The 20,724-nt window shown below is 42.4% G+C and overlaps 1 protein-coding gene across 1 annotated transcript in view; it reads right to left on the bottom strand.

Annotated features, from left to right (window-relative positions):
• hyd (E3 ubiquitin-protein ligase hyd) overlaps window positions 1-20,724 on the bottom strand; it is a 312,986-nt gene that overhangs the window by 108,294 nt on the left and 183,968 nt on the right. Inside the window, exon 21 of the mRNA XM_071667186.1 lies at window positions 9,440-10,530. Within this exon, the coding sequence (XP_071523287.1) occupies window positions 9,440-10,530 (1,091 nt within the window). The remainder of the gene's footprint in view (window positions 1-9,439; window positions 10,531-20,724) is intronic.

Genomic DNA, 20,724 nt, shown 5'->3' with positions numbered 1-20,724 from the left:
TCCTACAACCCATTATGTTTGTACATATAGCATCCTAACATCCAGCAACATCTCCTACGCCTGGAACTAGCAGTTAAATGAAGAGAACCTCTCTGACCTTAGAAACAAAGCTAGAAATCTTATGTGATAATGTTGGTCAAGGAGCGTCAGTGCAGCAGAAAGTGCATTAAAACTTCAGTATGGGCTGGCAGGTGGAATAAGCATGGGTCATGGGTGGAGCACAACACATTTTCACCAATGGGTAAAATCTTAGTTACAACCATTGTGTGCAGATCTGTGATACTTGTGAGATTAGGTTATACTGATGCTCCCCAACTTATGATGGGGTTATGTTCTGATAAACCCATTGTAATTTGAAAATGTCGTAAGTCGAAAATACATTTAATACTGTAAATCTTACCTACCGAACATCGTAGCTTAGCCTAGCCTACTGTAAACTTTCTCAGAACACTCACATTTCTCGTCTACAATCATCATATCCAGCTCTTCCTTAAAAGCACCTTCAGTATCAGCACTTGCTGCCTCACAGTTAACCTTTACATTATGAAAATTTGTGACACCTTTTGAAGTGTTGGAACCATCCGTAACTTGCTGTAAACATTTGTGAATATGCAGGGTCATCGGCATGCAGTTTTAGCATATAGAAAAGACATCAGTAGGGTAAGCAGTATGTGCTTCTGTATCTGGTTTTCCATCTACGAGACAAATAATTTTTCCAAATCATCAATCGGCCCAGCTCTTTCCCTCATGATGACAGTGGATTTAACCACTGCTCAAGATTTACTGCATCACTGATTCACTTCTTATCCTTTAAGATGGTTGAGATCATCGATTGTTAAAGTCTTGACTCAGGTGCTATGGCCATTACTGGCTTGCTGCCTTCATGCTGGAAGATTATCTTTAATTTCATCTTAAGAGTAATTGCCTTCCTCTTCTTCTCACCAGAGACAAAGGACACAGATGGGCATTTTGTAAACATGATATGATGCAAAAACACAAAACAAGTGTTTGCTCTGAAGAATGTGTGAGAAATACTTAGAAAAACAGATGGATCTGTATGAGGCATTTATGGATCTGAAGAGGGCATATGATAGGGTTGATAGAGATGCTATATGGAAGGTCTTATGAGTATACGGTGTGAGAGATAAGCTGCTAGAAGCAGGGAAAAGTTTTTACTTAGGGTGCAAGGCATGCATATGAATGGAAAGGAGAGTGATTGATCACCAATGAAGATCGGTCTGTGGTAGAGATATGTGATGTCACCATGGATGCTTAATTTGTTTATGGATGGGTGGTAAGAAGAGCGTAATGTAAGAGTTTTGGAGAGACAGGCAAGTATGCAGTGTGTTGGGGATGAGAGTGCCTGGGAAGTGAGTCAGTTGTTATTCGCCGATGATACAGCAATGGTGGCTGATTCCAGTAATAGATTGCAGTTGTTGTTGGCTGAGTTTGAAAGGGTGTGTGAAAGGAGAAAGCTGAGAGCAAATGTGAATAAAAGCAAGGTTATTAGATTCGACAGGTTGAGTTACTAATAAGTTGGTAGGTAAGTTTGAATGGAGGAAAAATGGAAGAAGTATTTTAGATATCTGGGAGTAGACCTTGAGTCCCCAAACTCTGATGTTGTGTGGCTCAAGGCCTGTTTCCCAAATATCACATTTTTTCTCTGTTTTGCCTATTGCTCTCCTATGAATTTTAAATCTTTCTTCCAAATTCTATCTTTGACAGTCTCAACTCCTGCCACGAGCTGTGGCATCCTCTCACAGGCAAGCCGAGATCCACTAATCAGGGGATTTCAAATGTTTACCATGGGAAATCATGGGAAATGGTTGAATTTCACCCATATGGATGGTGGGGGGATTGAATCACTTACATTCTCCATTCTCAACAGTTTACAGCAAATCATCTCCAAACCTAACCATACTTCTGAATGCTGTGATCACTCTAATAATATCTTGGATCCATTTTTTACCTCTAATCTATCCTGCTAAAAGTACACAATCTCACACCCATTTGGTTCATCTTAATAGCACCTTCCCCTCTAGCAGCCCCTTCTAAGTGTACATGTTAGCACCTCAACAAAGCTGATAGTAATGACTTATGAAAATTCTTTTCTGACTTTCCTTTAGTAAATTACTGTCTCTTATATAGTGATGCTTCTGTGTCCACAAAATGCATAGCAGAAGATATTTTTGCAAGCATGGAAGCATGTATGCCCTCTTCCTCCAAGATAAACTCTTATTCCAATCCACTGTTCAACCATTCCTGTTCTAAGGCTATTCAGGAAAGGGATCAGGCATAATGGGCATGGAAAATCTTTCCTTTCTCCATCTCTCATTCAGCATTCCTTTATTCATAGGAAGTAAGATAACCTCCCCTCATCACCTACAGAAAGTCCTTTCTGGTCTTCAGCTAAGGGCAACGCTAACAAATTCTGTTGCTCTACCTTTCCTTCATTTTTCTTTTCTGGCAGTACTATAGCTATCTCTCCCATAAGCAGAGTAATTCTCTTTGGTTCCTGTTTCTCCTAGAACTCCAACTTAGATGACTCTGACATTCCTTCACCCCACGGCTCTCTTATTAATCCTATGCCCCTCCTTGTAATCTCTTTCCAAACTGTCTGAAGAGTGCTTCTCTCTATGGACATAAGCAAGGATTATGGTCCTGAAAAGTTACTCTTTTTATGGTGTACTGCTCTAACACCTGGAGAGGTTCTAACTCTGCATCCTTACCTTACTAGAACCATCCTTACCTTACAGCTTTGGAACTCTCCCCATCTCAAGTCTTTCCCAATAAACTGTGAGCTAACACATATCAAAAGACAGATTTTGTACTTCCCCCAAATATGTAAATACTTCCATTCTCTCTTCTTTCTTCCTTTCATAATCTCTAAATCTTAATTAATGCCCAGCCTTGATGAGGACTTTTGTCCATAACTGGAACCTATAATAAAAAGAAAATCTGATGGGAAAGTACAGATTTTTTCTTTGGTTATAAATCTTTTCTTTTTTAATTCAGACGTTGTTCTAACTGCTCCTCTGAACAAAACTCTGGCCACCTGGATGGCATACACTGTGTCGATCTAGTACATTTCAGCTGATTTTGACATCTTTCAGAGATCTGTCACACCCCAAGCTGCCAAAGTCAGCAGAGTCTGGGTCATGTGATGAGTCAGTATGGGGTAGATACAGTTGTTGTTTCTTATTTTCTGTATATACTGTAAAGATGATCTTTCTTGTTAAAGTGATATCTAGCATATCATTTGATAGAATAAAGAACATTTTCTTCCTTTGGTTACATAAAGTTCTGTGAATTATTTCATGTGTTTTTGGACTCTGGACACTAACCCCTTTTGATATGGTATAGTTTATCTTCCTGTATATTTTTTTCAACACAGTTCTATCTTCAGTGAAGGGCACTAATGGGGAGGTGATAACAAGTAGTGGTGATGTGAGAAGGAGATGGAGTGAGTATTTTGAAGGTTTGTTGAATGTGTTTGATGATAAGAGTGGCAGATATAGGGTGTTTTGGTCGAGGTGGTGTGCAAAGTGAGAAGGTTAGGGAAAATGATTTGGTAAACAGAGAAGGTAGTTAAAGAGGTAGTTAAAGCTTTGCGGAATATGAAAGCCAGCAAGGCAGCAGGTTTGGATGGTATTGCAGTGGAATCTATTAAAAAAGGGGGTGACTGTACTGTTGACTGGTTGGTAAGGTTATTTAATGTATGTATGATTCATGGTGAGGTGCCTGAGGATTGGAGGAATGCGTGCATAGTGCCATTGTACATAGGCAAAGGGGATAAGAGTGAGTGCTCAAATTACAGAGGTATAAGTTTGTTGAGTATTCCTGGTAAATTATATGGGAGGGTATTGATTGAGAGGGTGAAGGCATGTACAGAGCATCAGATTGGGGAAGAGCAGTGTGGCTTCAGAAGTGGTAGAGGATGTGTGGATCAGGTGTTTGCTTTGAAGAATGTATGTGAGAAATACTTAGAAAAGCAAATGGATTTGTATGTAGCATTTACGGATCTGGAGAAGGCATATGATAGAGTTGATAGGGATGCTCTGTGGAAGGTATTAAGAATATATGGTGTGGGAGGCAAGTTGTTAGAAGCAGTGAAAAGTTTTTATCGAGGACGTAAGGCATGTGTACGTGTAGGAAGAGAGGAGAGTGATTGGTTCTCAGTGAATGTAGGTTTGCGGCAGGAGTGTGTGATGTCTCCATGGTTGTTTAATTTGTTTATGGATGGGGTTGTTAGGGAGGTGAATGCAAGAGTTTTGGAAAGAGGGGCAAGTATGAAGTCTGTTGGGGATGAGAGAGCTTGGGAAGTGTGTCAGTTGTTGTTCACTGATGATACAGCGCTGGTGGCTGATTCATGTGAGAAACTGCAGAAGCTGGTGACTGAGTTTGGTAAAGTGTGTGAAAGAAGAAAGTTAAGAGTAAATGTGAATAAGAGCAAGGTTATTAGGTACAGTAGGGTTGAGGGTCAAGTCAATTGGGAGGTGAGTTTGAATGGAGAAAAACTGGAGGAAGTGAAGTGTTTTAGATATCTGGGAGTGGATCTGGCAGCGGATGGAACCATGGAAGCGGAAGTGGATCATAGGGTGGGGGAGGGGGCGAAAATCCTGGGAGCCTTGAAGAATGTGTGGAAGTCGAGAACATTATCTTGGAAAGCAAAAATGGGTATGTTTGAAGGAATAGTGGTTCCAACAATGTTGTATGATTGCGAGGCGTGGACTATGGATAGAGTTGTGCGCAGGAGGATGGATGTGCTGGAAATGAGATGTTTGAGGACAATGTGTGGTGTGAGGTGGTTTGATCGAGTAAGTAACGTAAGGGTAAGAGAGATGTGTGGAAATAAAAAGAGCGTGGTTGAGAGAGCAGAAGAGGGTGTTTTGAAATGGTTTGGTCACATGGAGAGAATGAGTGAGGAAAGATTGGCCAAGAGGATATATGTGTCAGAGGTGGAGGGAACGAGGAGAAGAGGGAGACCAAATTGGAGGTGGAAAGATGGAGTGAAAAAGATTTTGTGTGATCGGGGCCTGAACATGCAGGAGGGTGAAAGGAGGGCAAGGAATAGAGTGAATTGGAGCGATGTGGTATACCGGGGTTGACGTGCTGTCAGTGGATTGAATCAAGGCATGTGTATGGCGGTGGGTTGGGCCATTTCTTTCGTCTGTTTCCTTGCGCTACCTCGCAAACGCGGGAGACAGCGACAAAGCAAAAAAAAAAAAAAAATAAAAAAATAAAGTGTGTGGAAGAAGAAAGTTAAGAGTAAATGTGAATAAGAGCAAGGTTATTAGGTACAGTAGGGTTGAGGGTCAAGTCAATTGGGAGGTGAGTTTGAATGGAGAAAAACTGGAGGAAGTGAAGTGTTTTAGATATCTGGGAGTGGATCTGGCAGCGGATGGAGCCATGGAAGCGGAAGTGGATCATAGGGTGGGGGAGGGGGCGAAAATTCTGGGGGCCTTGAAGAATGTGTGGAAGTCGAGAACATTATCTCGGAAAGCAAAAATGGGTATGTTTGAAGGAATAGTGGTTCCAACAATGTTGTATGGTTGCGAGGCGTGGGCTATGGATAGAGTTGTGCGCAGGAGGATGGATGTGCTGGAAATGAGATGTTTGAGGACAATGTGTGGTGTGAGGTGGTTTGATCGAGTGAGTAACGTAAGGGTAAGAGAGATGTGTGGAAATAAAAAGAGCGTGGTTGAGAGAGCAGAAGAGGGTGTTTTGAAGTGGTTTGGGCACATGGAGAGAATGAGTGAGGAAAGATTGACCAAGAGGATATATGTGTCGGAGGTGGAGGGAACGAGGAGAAGAGGGAGACCAAATTGGAGGTGGAAAGATGGAGTGAAAAAGATTTTGTGTGATCGGGGCCTGAACATGCAGGAGGGTGAAAGGAGGGCAAGGAATAGAGTGAATTGGAGCGATGTGGTATACCGGGGTTGACGTGCTGTCAGTGGATTGAATCAAGGCATGTGAAGCGTCTGGGGTAAACCATGGAAAGCTGTGTAGGTATGTATATTTGCGTGTGGACGTATGTATATACATGTGTATGGGGGGGGGTTGGGCCATTTCTTTCGTCTGTTTCCTTGCGCTACCTCGCAAACGCGGGAGACAGCAACAAAGTATAATAATAATAATAAAAATATATATATATATATATATATATATATATTTTTTTTTTTTTTTTTTTTTTTTTATAGTTTGTCGCTGTCTCCCGCGTTTGCGAGGTAGCGCAAGGAAACAGACGAAAGAAATGGCCCAACCCCCCCCATACACATGTACATACACACGTCCACACACGCAAATATACATACCTACACAGCCTTCCATGGTTTACCCCAGACGCTTCACATGCCTTGATTCAATCCACTGACAGCACGTCAACCCCTGTATACCACATCGCTCCAATTCACTCTATTCCTTGCCCTCCTTTCACCCTCCTGCATGTTCAGGCCCCGATCACACAAAATCCTTTTCACTCCATCTTTCCACCTCCAATTTGGTCTCCCTCTTCTCCTCGTTCCCTCCACCTCCGACACATATATCCTCTTGGTCAATCTTTCCTCACTCATTCTCTCCATGTGCCCAAACCATTTCAAAACACCCTCTTCTGCTCTCTCAACCACGCTCTTTTTATTTCCACACATCTCTCTTACCCTTACGTTGCTTACTCGATCAAACCACCTCACACCACACATTGTCCTCAAACATCTCATTTCCAGCACATCCATCCTCCTGCGCACAACTCTATCCATAGCCCACGCCTCGCAACCATACAACATTGTTGGAACTACTATTCCTTCAAACATACCCATTTTTGCTTTCCGGGATAATGTTCTCGACTTCCACACATTTTTCAAGGCTCCCAAAATTTTCGCCCCCTCCCCCACCCTATGATCCACTTCCGCTTCCATGGTTCCATCCGCTGACAGATCCACTCCCAGATATCTAAAACACTTCACTTCCTCCAGCCTCTCACCATTCAAACTCACCTCCCAATTGACTTGACCCTCAACCCTACTGTACCTAATAACCTTGCTCTTATTGACATTTACTCTTAACTTTCTTCTTCCACACACTTTACCATATATATATATATATATATATATATATATATATATATATATATATTCTTTTTTTTTTCTTTCCTTTCATACACATTCGCCACTTCCCGCACTAGCGAGGCAAAATCAAGAACAGAGGACTAAGCCTCAGAGGGAACATCCTCACTTGGCCCCCTTCTCCGTCCCCCCCCCCCCCCCTTGGAAAATCAAAAACAGGAGGGGAGGACTTCCAGTCCCCTACTGTCTCCCCTTTTAGCGGCCTTCTACTTCCCACGTATTCCCTGCATATATTACATTATACCTAGTCGCTGTCTCCCGTGTTAACAAGGTAGCACAAGGAAACAGACAAAAGAATGGCCCAACCCACGCACATACACATGCATATACATAAATGCCCACACACTCACATATACATACCTATACATTTCAACATATACATACAAAAGAACATATACATATATACACATGTACATAATCATACTTGCTGCCTTCATCCATTTCCATTGCCACCCTGCCACACATGAAACAGCACCCCCTCCCCCCATGTACACACGATGTAGCACTAGGAAAAGACAAAAAAGGCCACATTCGTTCACACTCAAGTCCCTAGCTGTCATGTGTAATGCACCATAACCACAGCTCCCTTTCCACAACCAGGCCCTACAAAATTTTCCAGGCTTTACCCCAGACGCTTCACATACCCTAGTTCAATCCATTGACAGCACATTGATCCTGGTATACCACATTGTTCCAATTCACTCTATTCCTTGCAAGCCTTTCATGGTATACCACATTGTTCCAATTCACTCTATTCCTTGCAAGCCTTTCACCCTCCTGTATGTTCAGGCCCCAGTTGCTTAAAATCTTTTTCACTCCATCCTTCCACCTCCAATTTGGTCTCTCACTTCTTGTTCCCTACCCCTCTGATACATGTATCCTCTTTGTCAATCTTTCCTCACGCATTCTCTCCATGTGACTAAACCATTTCAATACACCCTATTCTGCTCTCTCAACCACACTCTTTTTTACTACCACACCTCTCTCTTACCCTTTCATTACTTACTCGATCAAACCACCTCACATCACGTATTGTCCTCAAACATTTCATTTCCAACACATCCACCCTCCTCCCTGTTGGGACCACTATTCCTTAAAACATCCCCATTTATGCTCTCCAAGATAACGTTCTCGCCTTCCACACATTCTTCAACGCTCTCAGAACCTTCGCCCCCTCCCCCACCCTATGTATATATACATACACATATTATCCCTGAGGTAGAGGAGAAAGAAGCCTACCTCCATATTTCACACGTGTCATAGAAGGTGAGTAAAGTGGGCAGGAGCAGGGGGTTGGAAACCCTCCCCTTTTTGAGTTTCAAAGTGCTCATCCTCCTCAAGGGCTCAGACTGGGGTGTCTGAATGTGTGTTGATGTAACCAAAATGAGGAGAGAGGAGAGATAGGTAGTATGTTTGAGGAAAAAACTGGAAGTTCTGATTCTGAGTGAAACAAAGCTCAAGGGTAAAGGGGAAGAATGGCTTGGAAATGTCTCGGTAATAAAGTTAAGGCTTGTTGAGAGGACAAGAGCTAAGGAAGGAGTAGCACTACTCTTGAACCAGGAGTTGTGGTTGAGTAAGACAGAGTGTAAGAAAGTAAATTCTATATTGATGTGGGTAAAACTGAAAGTGAATGGCAAGAGTTGGGTGATTATTGGTACTTATGCACCTGGTCATGAAAACAAAGATCATGGGAGGCAAGTGTTTTAGGAGCAGTTGAGAGAGTGTGTCACCAAATTTGGTGCATGAGACCGGTTGTTAGTGATGAGTGATTAAAAAGTGAAGGTAAGTAATGTGGCAGTTGAGGGTATAATTGGTGCACAAAGGGTATTCAGTGTTATGAATGGAAATGGTGAAGAGCTGGTGGAGTTGTGTGCTAACAAAGATTGGTGATTGGGAATACATATGGGTATACATATGTGAGTAGGAGATATGGTCAATGGGCATTACTAGATTACGTATCAACTGATAAGCGTGTCAAAGAGAAACTTTTGGATGTAAATGTGCTGGGAGGGGCAGCTGGCGGGATGTCTGATCACTATCTTATGGAGGTGAGGGAGAACATTTAAAGAGGTTTTCAAAAAAGAGGATACAATGTCAGAGAGAAGAAAGTGGTGAGAATAAGTGAGTTTGGAAAGGGGACTTGTGTGAAGAAATACCAAGAGAGACTGAGTGTACAATGGCAACAGGTGAGAGCAAATGAAGTGAGGGTATGATGTCAAGAGGAAGGCGATATATATATATATATATACCACAAGAAAAAACAAACTGAACTCCAATACACAAAAATATTTGACAGTCTATCTATAAATGTTGCCAACCTCAGCTGTGATTCAGTAGAATCCATGAGACTCAGCAGCCAGTCCCAGGTAGGCTGTAGGCGCGAGTCTACCTGCTTCAAAAGTGCAGCAATGATGGTGGGAGTAAGGCACATTTGAGTTGTGCTGTTGTTGCTGCCACCACTACCAGGGAGACCACCCCCGCCACTTCCCTGCGTCCTGGATGTCAGGCCCCCATCTCTTACTATATCACATGCTAGACTGAGAAGAGAACTCATCTGTCTCACTAAGATAGTAAATGCCCGAGCTAGTGTGTTATTTGTGGTGGCCAGGCTGACTGGTTCATGAGATGATGGGGTCACAGTAGAGCTGGATGTAGGGCCATGTCTTAAAGAAGTTGGATCAATGTATATCAAGCCACTTGAAGTTGTGCTTGAGGAGCCAGTAGCAGCAGGTCCACCTGTGGTTCCCCCTGAGCGTGAGCTGCTGTCCCTTGGGTTCCTCACTGCCCACTGCAGATTGTGAGGAGCAATATTACGTGCAGTAGATGAAGTGTTGCCCCTTCTCTCCAACTGCTCATCTGAAAACAGTTCTCCAGAGTCAAATTCATCAGTTTCTGCTGCTTCACTCTCATCATCCTCATCTTCTCCTGGTGAAGATTCCCCAGAGTCATCCTCACCATCACTGCCAGCAGTTGCACCAGTCTGCACGGATCTCTGAGCCGAAGTGTTGTCTACGGCTGACTGGTTGTCATCACTGTCACTATCTGACTCAGCCAGAAGGTCTAGTTCCATATCAGACTCTCCACCCTCTACTTCAGCACCTCCATCCCCCTCTTGCTCTGAACGCTCATTGACATCATCACGTTCACTACCTCCTTCATTATCATGATCATCCACTTGGGGAGGGAGGATGTGGTCTGGCCTTGACCTTCGTGCCCTAGACCCTTGAGCAGGACCCGGGCGGGACATATTGGGTGCTACCTCCTCTTCTCCAGCCTCCTCCACCTCTTCCCCTCCTCCTCCACCTCCACTATCAACTCCATTGCCAGTACCAGATGCAGTGCTCTGATCTATGATACCTCCACCAATCCTCTGCTGCTGTCGTTGGAGAGGCTCCACTTCAAACATTTCCTGTCAAAGACAGAAAACAAACATTAATAAATGACTTTTATTATTAGGATAAGGGAGGATGAATGCCACCTTTTCAGCTCCTGCATATCACTTAAGGTGACTAAGAAAGTCAGGAGCAGTAATAAAAGGAGCTAAACAAGCATAGGTATTTCCATTCGTGTGAGATTTATATGTTGCCTAAGTTTTAACCCTCGCACTGCTACAATATCAATATCCAAAAAAACTGTCTGAAAAGTATATAGATAAAAAGGTATAAAGTGGGTAGGAGTGATGAGCTGGAAACACTCCTCTTCTCTTATTTCAAATTCTAAGAGAGGAAAAGAAGTAAGAGTCAAGCAAGGAGTGCTCCTCCTCAAAGACTCAGACTAGGGTGTCTGAATGTGTGTGGATGTGACCAAGATGAGAAGGGAGAGACAGGTACTATGCTTGAGAAAAGAAACTTAGACGTTCTGGCTCTGAATGAAACAAAGCTCAAGGGTAAAGGAGAGGAATGGTTTGGAAATGTCATGAGAGTAAAGTCAGGGGATGGTGAATGGACAAGAGCTTCGGAAGGAGTACCACTACTTCTCAAGCAGGAGTTGTGGGATAGTGTGACAGAGTGTAAGGAGGTACATTCTAGAAGGAATGTGGGTAAAACTGAAAGCGGATGGTGAGAGATGGGTGATTATTGGTGCTTATGCACCTGGCCATGTGAAAAAGATCACAAGAGGCAAGTGTTTTGGGAGCAGCTGAATGAGTGTGTCAGCAGTTTTGGTGCATGAGACCAGGTACTAGTGATGGGTGATTTAAATGTGAAGGTAAATAACGTGGCAGTTGAGGGTATATTTGGTGTGCATGGGGTATTCAGTGTAATGAATGGAAATGGTGAAGAGTTTGTAGAGTTGTGTGCTGAAAAAGACAGGTGACTGGAAATACCCAGTTTAAAAAGAGATGTACACAAGTATAGTATCAGATTACATATTAAGTGACAGGTGTGTAAAAGAGAGGCTTTTGGATGTAAATGTGCTGAGAGGGACAGCTGGTGGGGTGTCTGATCAATATCATATGAAGGGAAGGGTGAAGATTTGTTGAAGTTTACGAAAAAGAGGACACAATGTTAGGAAGAATAGAGTGGTGAGAATGAGTCAGCTAGTAAAGGAGATTTGTGTCAACAAATACCAGGAGACTGAGTGTAGAATGGTAAAAGGTGAGAGCAAATGAGGTGAAGGGAGTGGGTGAGGAATGGGAGGCATTTAGGAAAGCAGTGACTGCCCGTGCAATAGATGCATGTGGCATGTAAAAGGTGGGCTGTGGGCAGATTAGAAAGGGTAGTGAGTGGTGGGGTGAAGATGTAAAGTTGCTAATGAAAGACATTTGGGCAATACTTACAAAGAAGGGGTGCAAATGATAGAAAGCAGCAGGAGGTCAAGAGGAAGGTGCAGGGGTTGAAAAAGAGGGCAAATGAGAGCTGCAGTGAGAGTATCATTAAACTTCAGGAAAACTAAAAAGATGTTTTGGATGCAGGTAAATAATGTGCAAAAGACAAGAAAACAAATGGGAACATTGGTGACGGAGGCAAAAGGAGAAGTGATAACAGGTAGTGATGGAGTAAGGATGGGATGGAGTGAGTATTTTGAAGGACTGTTAAATGTGTTTGATGATAAAGTGGCAGATGTAGGGTGTTTTGGTTGGGGTAGTATACAAAGCGAGAGATTCATGAAGAGTGATTTGGTGAAGAGAGAAAAGGTAGTGAAAGCCTTGTGGCAGATTAAATCTGGGAAGGTAGTGTGAGTGGAAGGTACTGCACCTGAATTTATGAAGAAAGGGGGTGACTATGTTGTTGAATGGTTGTTCAGGATATTCAATGTATGTATGGATCATGTTGAAGTGCCTGAGGATTGGTGGAATGCATTATAGTGCTAATATATAAAGGCAAAGGGGATAAAGCAGAGTGTTCAAACTACAGAGGCTTCTATAAGTTTGTTGAGTATATCTGGTATACTGTATGGGAGGGTATGGATTGGGAGGGTTAAGGCATGTACAGAGTATAACATTCTGGAGGAGCTGTGTGGTTTCAGAAGTGTTAAAGGATGTGTAGATCAGGTGGTTGGTTTGAAGAATGTGCATGAGAAATAATTAGAAAAACAGGTGGATATGTATGAGGTATTTCTGGGCCTGGATAAGGCATATGATAAGAGTTTATAGAGGTGCTCTGTAGTGGGTCTTAAGAATATATGGTGTGGGAAGTAAGCTGCCAGAAGCACAGTTTTTAACAAGAGTGTAAGGCATCTATACAAGTAAGAAGAGAGGAGAGTAAATGGTTCCCAGTGAAAGATGGTCTGCAGCATGGGTGTGTAATGTCACCTTGACTTTAATTTGTTTATGGATGGGGTGGTGAGGGGGGGGGGGGTAAATGCAACCTAATCTATCCTAACCTCAAAGTGATAGCATTAAAGTTTACTATAAAAACACATTTAAGGACAAGGGGGTAGATATTGTAGTCAGAAACTGCAAGGCGACTGATAAAGACAAGGATATCAGTCTGATAATATACTACAACAATTCAAAAACATGTTTGCTCATAATGAACAACAATATGGTAGATTGTTCTGGAAGTTTGAATTGTACTGATGTGGTCTACAAGTACCAATGCAATACTTAGGACTGTCAGCCCCACCACATAAACTACATTGGACATATAACGTGCATCCTGAGCTGCCGCCTCTCACTCCACTTACAAAAAGGTGGAATCTTACATCATCATGAACAAAAACATGGAATGAGACTAAAGAGGGAGATTATAGCGAATAACACCTAACTCATTACTAACTGCAGTGATTAGAGGAGACTACAGATATCAGAAGCCATTCACATTAGACACAAAGCACCTGTCATCAACATCCAGATAAACATGACCACTGCCAAACAGCTCTTTGATGGCCCGCCAATAGGACCTAGACCTAATGCCATTTTAGGACAGGTGGAATATGTCACTGAAACGCCAAAAGCTACTGAGTCCGCTATTTCAGGACAAGAGGAACGCATCCTGGGTTATGAAGGTTAAAGAAAATCAGATGAGCCCAACCTGACCTCAGCCCCACACAAGGACAATAACAGTCTCGCCTTGCCCACCTTAGTGTATTTAGTAATGGGCTGTCAATATTCCTACCTCATTTAATTATGTTCTGTGTTTCCTTAACAGTAAATTTTTCTATATTTCTGTTTCCATATTTTGTATCTAAGTTGTAACTCATTCTACCCATCATAATATTGTCAATTTGTATCGCTTATAATGTTTTCCCTTATTTTTTGTGTGCCATATACTGTTTCATCTGAGCGCAGTTCTTATATAAATTTTTTTTTCTTCTTTTAATCAATTCCTGATGATGCCTCTGTGAAGGCGAAAGCTTGATTGAAATCCAAGGGATAATTTAGCAAAACTGGTGTCTGAGCACCCACCTAATGGTAGAATGATATGGAGAAAATTAGAGAATATAAGAAAAAAGATTAATAACTCTAAATAAGCTGTCGAGTTCAATTCTATGTGCAAGGAAATTAATAACTCTAAATAAGCGTTGTATTAAATTCTAAGATTGATAACTCTAAATAAGCTGTCATATTCAATTCTTTGTGCATATACATATGCATATGTATGTATGAATATATCTATCATGGTTGGTCACTGTTTTCTGTGTTATCGAGTTTGTGCCAGCAAACAGATGAAGGAACACCCATCCACTCATATACACACATACATACATACATACATGCACATACATATACATATCAATATATATATATACATGTACATACACATACACAAACATATACATATATACAAATGTACACATTCATACTTGATGGCCTCCATCCATTCCCAGTGACAACCTGCCCCACAGGGAACAGCATTGCCACCCCCCTGCATCAGCAAGGAAGTGCCAGGAAACATGAAAAAAAAGGCCACATCCACTCACACTCATTCTATAGCAGTAATGTGTAATGCACTGAAACCACAGTTCCCTATCCACATCCAGGCTCCACAGACCTTTCCATGGTTTATCTCAGACGTTTCGCATGCCCTAGTTCGTAAACCTTAGTATAATACACTGTTTCAACTCACTCTATTTCATGCATGCCTTTCACCCTCCTGCATGTTCAGGCCCTGATTGCTCAAAATCTTTTTCACTCCAAACTTCCAACTCCAATTTGGTCTCCTGCTTCTTGTTTCCTCCATCTCTGATACATATATCCTCTATGTCAACCTTTAATCACTCATTCCCTCCATATGTCCAAACCATTTCAACACACCTTCTGCTCTCTCAACCACACTCTTGTTATTACCATACACCCCTCTTTCCCTTTCATTATTCACTTGATCAAACCACCTCAAACACTTCATTTCCAACACATAGACCCTCCTCCGTACAACAATATCTATAGCTCATGCCTCACAACCATATAATATTGTTCAAACTAGTATTCTTTCAAACATACCCATTTTGACTCTCCAAGATAATGTTCTCTCTTTCCACGCATTCATCTCTCTCAGAGCCTTTGTCCCCTTCCCCACCTTGTGACTCACTTCCAATTCCATGATTCCATTCACTCCTAAGTCCACTCCCAGATATCCAAAACACTTCGCTTCCTCCAATTTCTCTCCATTCAAACTTACATCCCAATTAACTTGTCCCTCAATCCAACTGAACCTAATAACCTTGCTCTCAACTTTCTCCTTTCTCACACTTTTTCAAATTCAGTCGCCAACTTCTACAGTTTCTCACTTAAATCAGCCACCAGTGCTGTATCATTGGCGAACAACAACTAATTCACTTCCCAGGCCTTGTTATCCCCAACAGACTGCATACTCACCCCTCTCTTCAAAACTCTTGCATTTACCTCCCTAACCACCCTATCCTTAAATAAATTAAACAACCATGGAGGAAACACACACAGAGTGACCTTCACTGGGAACCAATCACTCTCCTCTCTTCCTACTCGTACACATGCTTTACACCCTTGACAAAACTTCTCTGCTTCTAGCAGCTTACCTCCCATGCCATATACTCTTAAAACCTTCCACTAAGCATCATGATCAACCCTATCATATGCCTTCTCCAGATCCACAAATGCTACATCGGGGATATGGGAGACAGAATATTTCCCATGTATTCCCCACATGTCATAGAAGGCAAAAAAAGGGAGCAGAAGTGGGGTCTGGAAACCCTCCCCTTCTTGTATTTCAGTTTCTAAATGGGGAAACAGAAGAAGGAGTCAAGCAGGGAGTGCTCATCCTTCTTGAAGGCTCAGACTGGGGTGTTTGAATGTGTGTGGACGTAGCCAAGATGAGAGAAAAGGAGAGAAAAGTAGTATATCTGAGGAAAGAAACTTGGATGCTCTGGCTTTGAGTGAAATGAAACTCAAGGGCAAATGGCAAGAATGATTTGGGAAAGTCTTGAGTGTAAAGTCAGGGGTTGGTGGGTGGAAAAGAGCTAAGGAAGGATTAGCAATACTCCTGAAGCAGGAGTTGTACGATAAGAGTGTACGGAAGAAAAATTCTAGATTAAAAGAGGATTGAGAGAGATGAGTGATTATTGGTACTTATGCACTGGTCATGAGCATAAAGATCTTGTGAGGCAAGTGTTTTGGGACCAGCTGAATGAGTGTGTCAGCACTTTTGGTGCACAAGATCAGGTATTACCGATGGGTGATTTAAATGCGAAGGTAAGTAATACGGCAGCTGAGGGTATAATTGGTGCACATGGAGTATTCAGTGATGTGAATGAAAATGGTGAAGAGCTTGTGGATTTCTTAGCTGAAAAAAGAATGGTGACTGGGAATACCTGGTTTATGAAGAGAGATATACACAAGTACACGTATGTGAGAAGGATATATGGTCAAAGGGCATTATCAAATTACATGTCAATTTATAAGCATCTAAACAAGATACTTTTGGATGTTAATGTGCTGAGAGGGGCAGCTGGTGGGATGTCTGATCACTATCTTGTGGAGGTGAAGATGAATTGTTGAGGTTTTCAAAAAAGAAAGAATGTCGGGAGAAGAGAGTGGTGAGATTGAGCGAACTTGGAAAGGAGACTTGTATGACGAAGTACCAGGAGAGATTGCGTGTAGAATGGGAAAAGGTGTGAGCAAATGACATGAGGGGAGTGAGTGAGGAATGGGATGAATTTAGGGATGGCAAGAAAAAGGTGGTGGCCAGATTAGAAAGGATAGTGAGCGGTGGGATGAAGAAGCATGCATACGAGAAAGTGGCAGGAGGTCAAGAGGAAGGTGCATGTATTGAAAAAGAGGGAAATGAGAGTTAGGGTGAGAAGTATTGTTAAACTTTAAGGAGAGTAAAAAGATGTTTTGGAAGGAAGTAAATAAAGAGCATAAGACAAAAGAACTATTGGGAACATCAGTGAAGGGGGCAAGGGGTGATGTGATAACAGGTAGTGATGAAGTGTATATGAGGTGGAGTGAGTATTTTGAAGGTTTGTTGAATGTGTTTGATAGAAAGGTGGCAGATGTAGGGGTGTTTTTGTCAGGGTGGTGTGTGAAGTGAGAGTCAGGGAGAAATGTTTGGTGAAGAGAGAAGAGGTTTTAAAGACTTGTGAAAGATAAAATCCAACAAGGCAGCAGGTTTGGATGGTATTGCAGTTGAAATGATTAAGAAAGGGGGTGACTGCGTTGTTGATTGGTTGGTAAGGATATTTCAATGTATATATGGATCACGGTGAGGTGCCTGAGGATTGGCAGAAAGCATGTATAACGCCATTGTACAAAGGCAAAGAGGATAAAGGTGAGTGTTCACACTATAGAGGAATAAGTTTGTTGAGTATTCCTGGAAAATTGTATAGGAGGGTAATGATTGAATGGGTGAAGGCATGTACAGAGTATCAGATTGGAGAGGAGCAGTTTGGTTTCAGAAGTGGTAGAGGATGTGTGGATAAGATATTTACTTTGAAGAATGGGTGAGAAATCCTTAGAGACAGATGAATTTGCATGTGGCATTTATGGATATGGAGAAGGAATATGAAAGGGTGGACAGAGATGCTTTGCGGAAGGTCTTACGAGTATACGGTGAGGAAGATAAGCTGCTACAAGAAGTGAGAAGGTTTTTATTATGTGTATGAGTAGGAAGAGACGAGAGTGACTGGTTCCCAGAAGGGCAGTCTGCAGCAGGGGTGTGTGTTTACACCATGGTTGTTTAATTTGTTTATGGATGAGGTGGTTAGGGAGGTAAATGCAAGGGTCTTGGAGAAAGGGGTAAGTCTGCAGTCTATTAAGCAAGAGAGGGCCTGAGAAGTGAGTCAGCTGTTGTTCGCCAATGATACAGCACTGGTGACTGATTTGAGTGAGAAACTGCAGAAGTTGGTGAATGAGTTTAGAAAAGTCTCTGAAAGGAGAAAGTTAAGAATGAATGTGAATAAGAGCAAGGTTATTAGGTTCAACAGGACAAGTTAGTTATAGAGTGAATTTGAATGGAGAAAAGTTGGAGGAAGTAAGGTGTTTTAGATATCTGGGAGTGTACTTAGCAGCAAATGGAATCATGGAAGTGGAAGTGAGTCATAGGCTGAGGGAGGGGATGAAGGTTCTGGGAACGATGAAGAATGTGTGGAAAGAGAGAACGTTATCTCGGAATGTGAAAATGGGTATGTTTGCAAGAATAGTAGTTCTAACAACATCATATAATTGCTAGGCATGGGCTATAGATAAGGTTGTGCGGAAGGTGGATGTGTTGGAAATGAAATGTTTGAGGACAATGTGTGGTGTGAGGTGGTCTGACCAAGTAAGTAATGAAAGGGTATGAGAGATGTGTGGTAAAAAAAGAGTGTGTCTGAGAGTGCAGAAGAGGGTGAGTTGAAATGGTTTGGACATATGGAGAGAATGAGCATGGAAAGATTGACAAAGAGGATATATGTGTCAGAGGTGGAGGGAACAAAGAGATGCAGGAGACCAAATTGGAGATGGAAGGATAAAGTGAAAACATCTTGAGAGATCGGGGCCTGAACACACCTGAGGGTAAGAGGCATGCAAGGAATGGTAAACTGGAATGATGTAGTATACCAGGGTCAACATGCTGTCAATGGACTGAACCAGGGCATATGAAACATCTGGGGTAAACCTTGGAAAGGTCTATGGGGGCCTGGATGTTGACAGAGAGCTGTAGTTTTGGTGCATTACACATGACATCTAGAGACTGAGGGTGAACGAATGTGGCCTTTATTGTCTGTTTTCCTGGTGCTACCTCGCCGAAGCAGAGGGTAGCAATGTGGGGTGGGGTAGCTCCAGAAATGGATGAAGGCAAAAAAAGTATGTACATGTGTATATATCTATGTATATGTCTGTGTATGTATGTGTGTATATGTTGATATGTATATGTACATTACGTATTTAATGTATGTATGACTCATGGTGAGGTGCCTGGGGATTGGCGGAATGCGTGCATAGTGCCATTGTACAAAGGCAAAGGGGATAAGAGTGAGTGCTCAAATTACAGAGGTATAAGTTTGTTGAGTATTCCTGGTAAATTATATGGGAGGGTATTGATTGAGAGGGTGAAGGCATGTACAGAGCATCAGATTGGGGAAGAGCAGTGTGGTTTCAGAAGTGGTAGAGGATGTGTGGATCAGGTGTTTGCTTTGAAGAATGTATGTGAGAAATACTTAGAAAAGCAAATGGATTTGTATGTAGCATTTATGGATCTGGAGAAGGCATATGATAGAGTTGATAGAGATGCTCTGTGGAAGGTATTAAGAATATATGGTGTGGGAGGAAAGTTGTTAGAAGCAGTGAAAAGTTTTTATCGAGGATGTAAGGCATGTGTACGTGTAGGAAGAGAGGAAAGTGATTGGTTCTCAGTGAATGTAGGTTTGCGGCAGGGGTGTGTGATGTCTCCATGGTTGTTTAATTTGTTTATGGATGGGGTTGTTAGGGAGGTGAATGCAAGAGTTTTGGAAAGAGGGGCAAGTATGAAGTCTGTTGGGGATGAGAGAGCTTGGGAAGTGAGTCAGTTGTTGTTCGCTGATGATACAGCGCTGGTGGCTGATTCATGTGAGAAACTGCAGAAGCTGGTGACTGAGTTTGGTAAAGTGTGTGGAAGAAGAAAGTTAAGAGTAAATGTGAATAAGAGCAAGGTTATTAGGTACAGTAGGGTTGAGGGTCAAGTCAATTGGGAGGTGAGTTTGAATGGAGAAAAACTGGAGGAAGTGAAGTGTTTTAGATATCTGGGAGTGGATCTGGCAGCGGATGGAACCATGGAAGCGGAAGTGGATCATAGGGTGGGGGAGGGGGCGAAAATTCTGGGGGCCTTGAAGAATGTGTGGAAGTCGAGAACATTATCTCGGAAAGCAAAAATGGGTATGTTTGAAGGAATAGTGGTTCCAACAATGTTGTATGGTTGCGAGGCGTGGGCTATGGATAGAGTTGTGCGCAGGAGGGTGGATGTGCTGGAAATGAGATGTTTGAGGACAATGTGTGGTGTGAGGTGGTTTGATCGAGTGAGTAACGTAAGGGTAAGAGAGATGTGTGGAAATAAAAAGAGCGTGGTTGAGAGAGCAGAAGAGGGTGTTTTGAAGTGGTTTGGGCACATGGAGAGGATGAGTGAGGAAAGATTGACCAAGAGGATATATGTGTCGGAGGTGGAGGGAACAAGGAGAAGAGGGAGACCAAATTGGAGGTGGAAAGATGGAGTGAAAAAGATTTTGTGTGATCGGGGCCTGAACATGCAGGAGGGTGAAAGGAGGGCAAGGAATAGAGTGAATTGGAGCGATGTGGTATACCGGGGTTGACGTGCTGTCAGTGGATTGAATCAAGGCATGTGAAGTGTCTGGGGTAAGCTATGGAAAGCTGTGTAGGTATGTATATTTGCGTGTGTGGACGTATGTATATACATGTGTATGGGGGGGGTTGGGCCATTTCTTTCGTCTGTTTCCTTGCGCTACCTCGCAAACGCGGGAGACAGCGACAAAGTATAATAAAAAAAAAAAATATTTACTTTTCCAAAAAGAGGAAAGAAAATGGGGCCAAGTGAGGATATTCCCTCTAACGTTCAGTCCTCTGTTCTTAATGCTACCTTGCAAATGTGGGAAATGGCAAATATGTATCAAAAAAAATGTGTGTATGGATGTTTGTATTACACATGTATATGAGTGGATGGGCCATACTTTGTCTGTCTCCTGGTGCTACCACGCTGACACAGGAAACAGATGTTTT

Source organism: Panulirus ornatus, chromosome 11 (assembly GCF_036320965.1).
Source record: "Panulirus ornatus isolate Po-2019 chromosome 11, ASM3632096v1, whole genome shotgun sequence".
NCBI classification, from domain to species: Eukaryota; Metazoa; Arthropoda; class Malacostraca; order Decapoda; family Palinuridae; genus Panulirus; species Panulirus ornatus.
The sequence above is the reverse complement of the archived record's forward strand: the minus strand, read 5'-3'. Positions and strand labels throughout refer to the sequence as shown.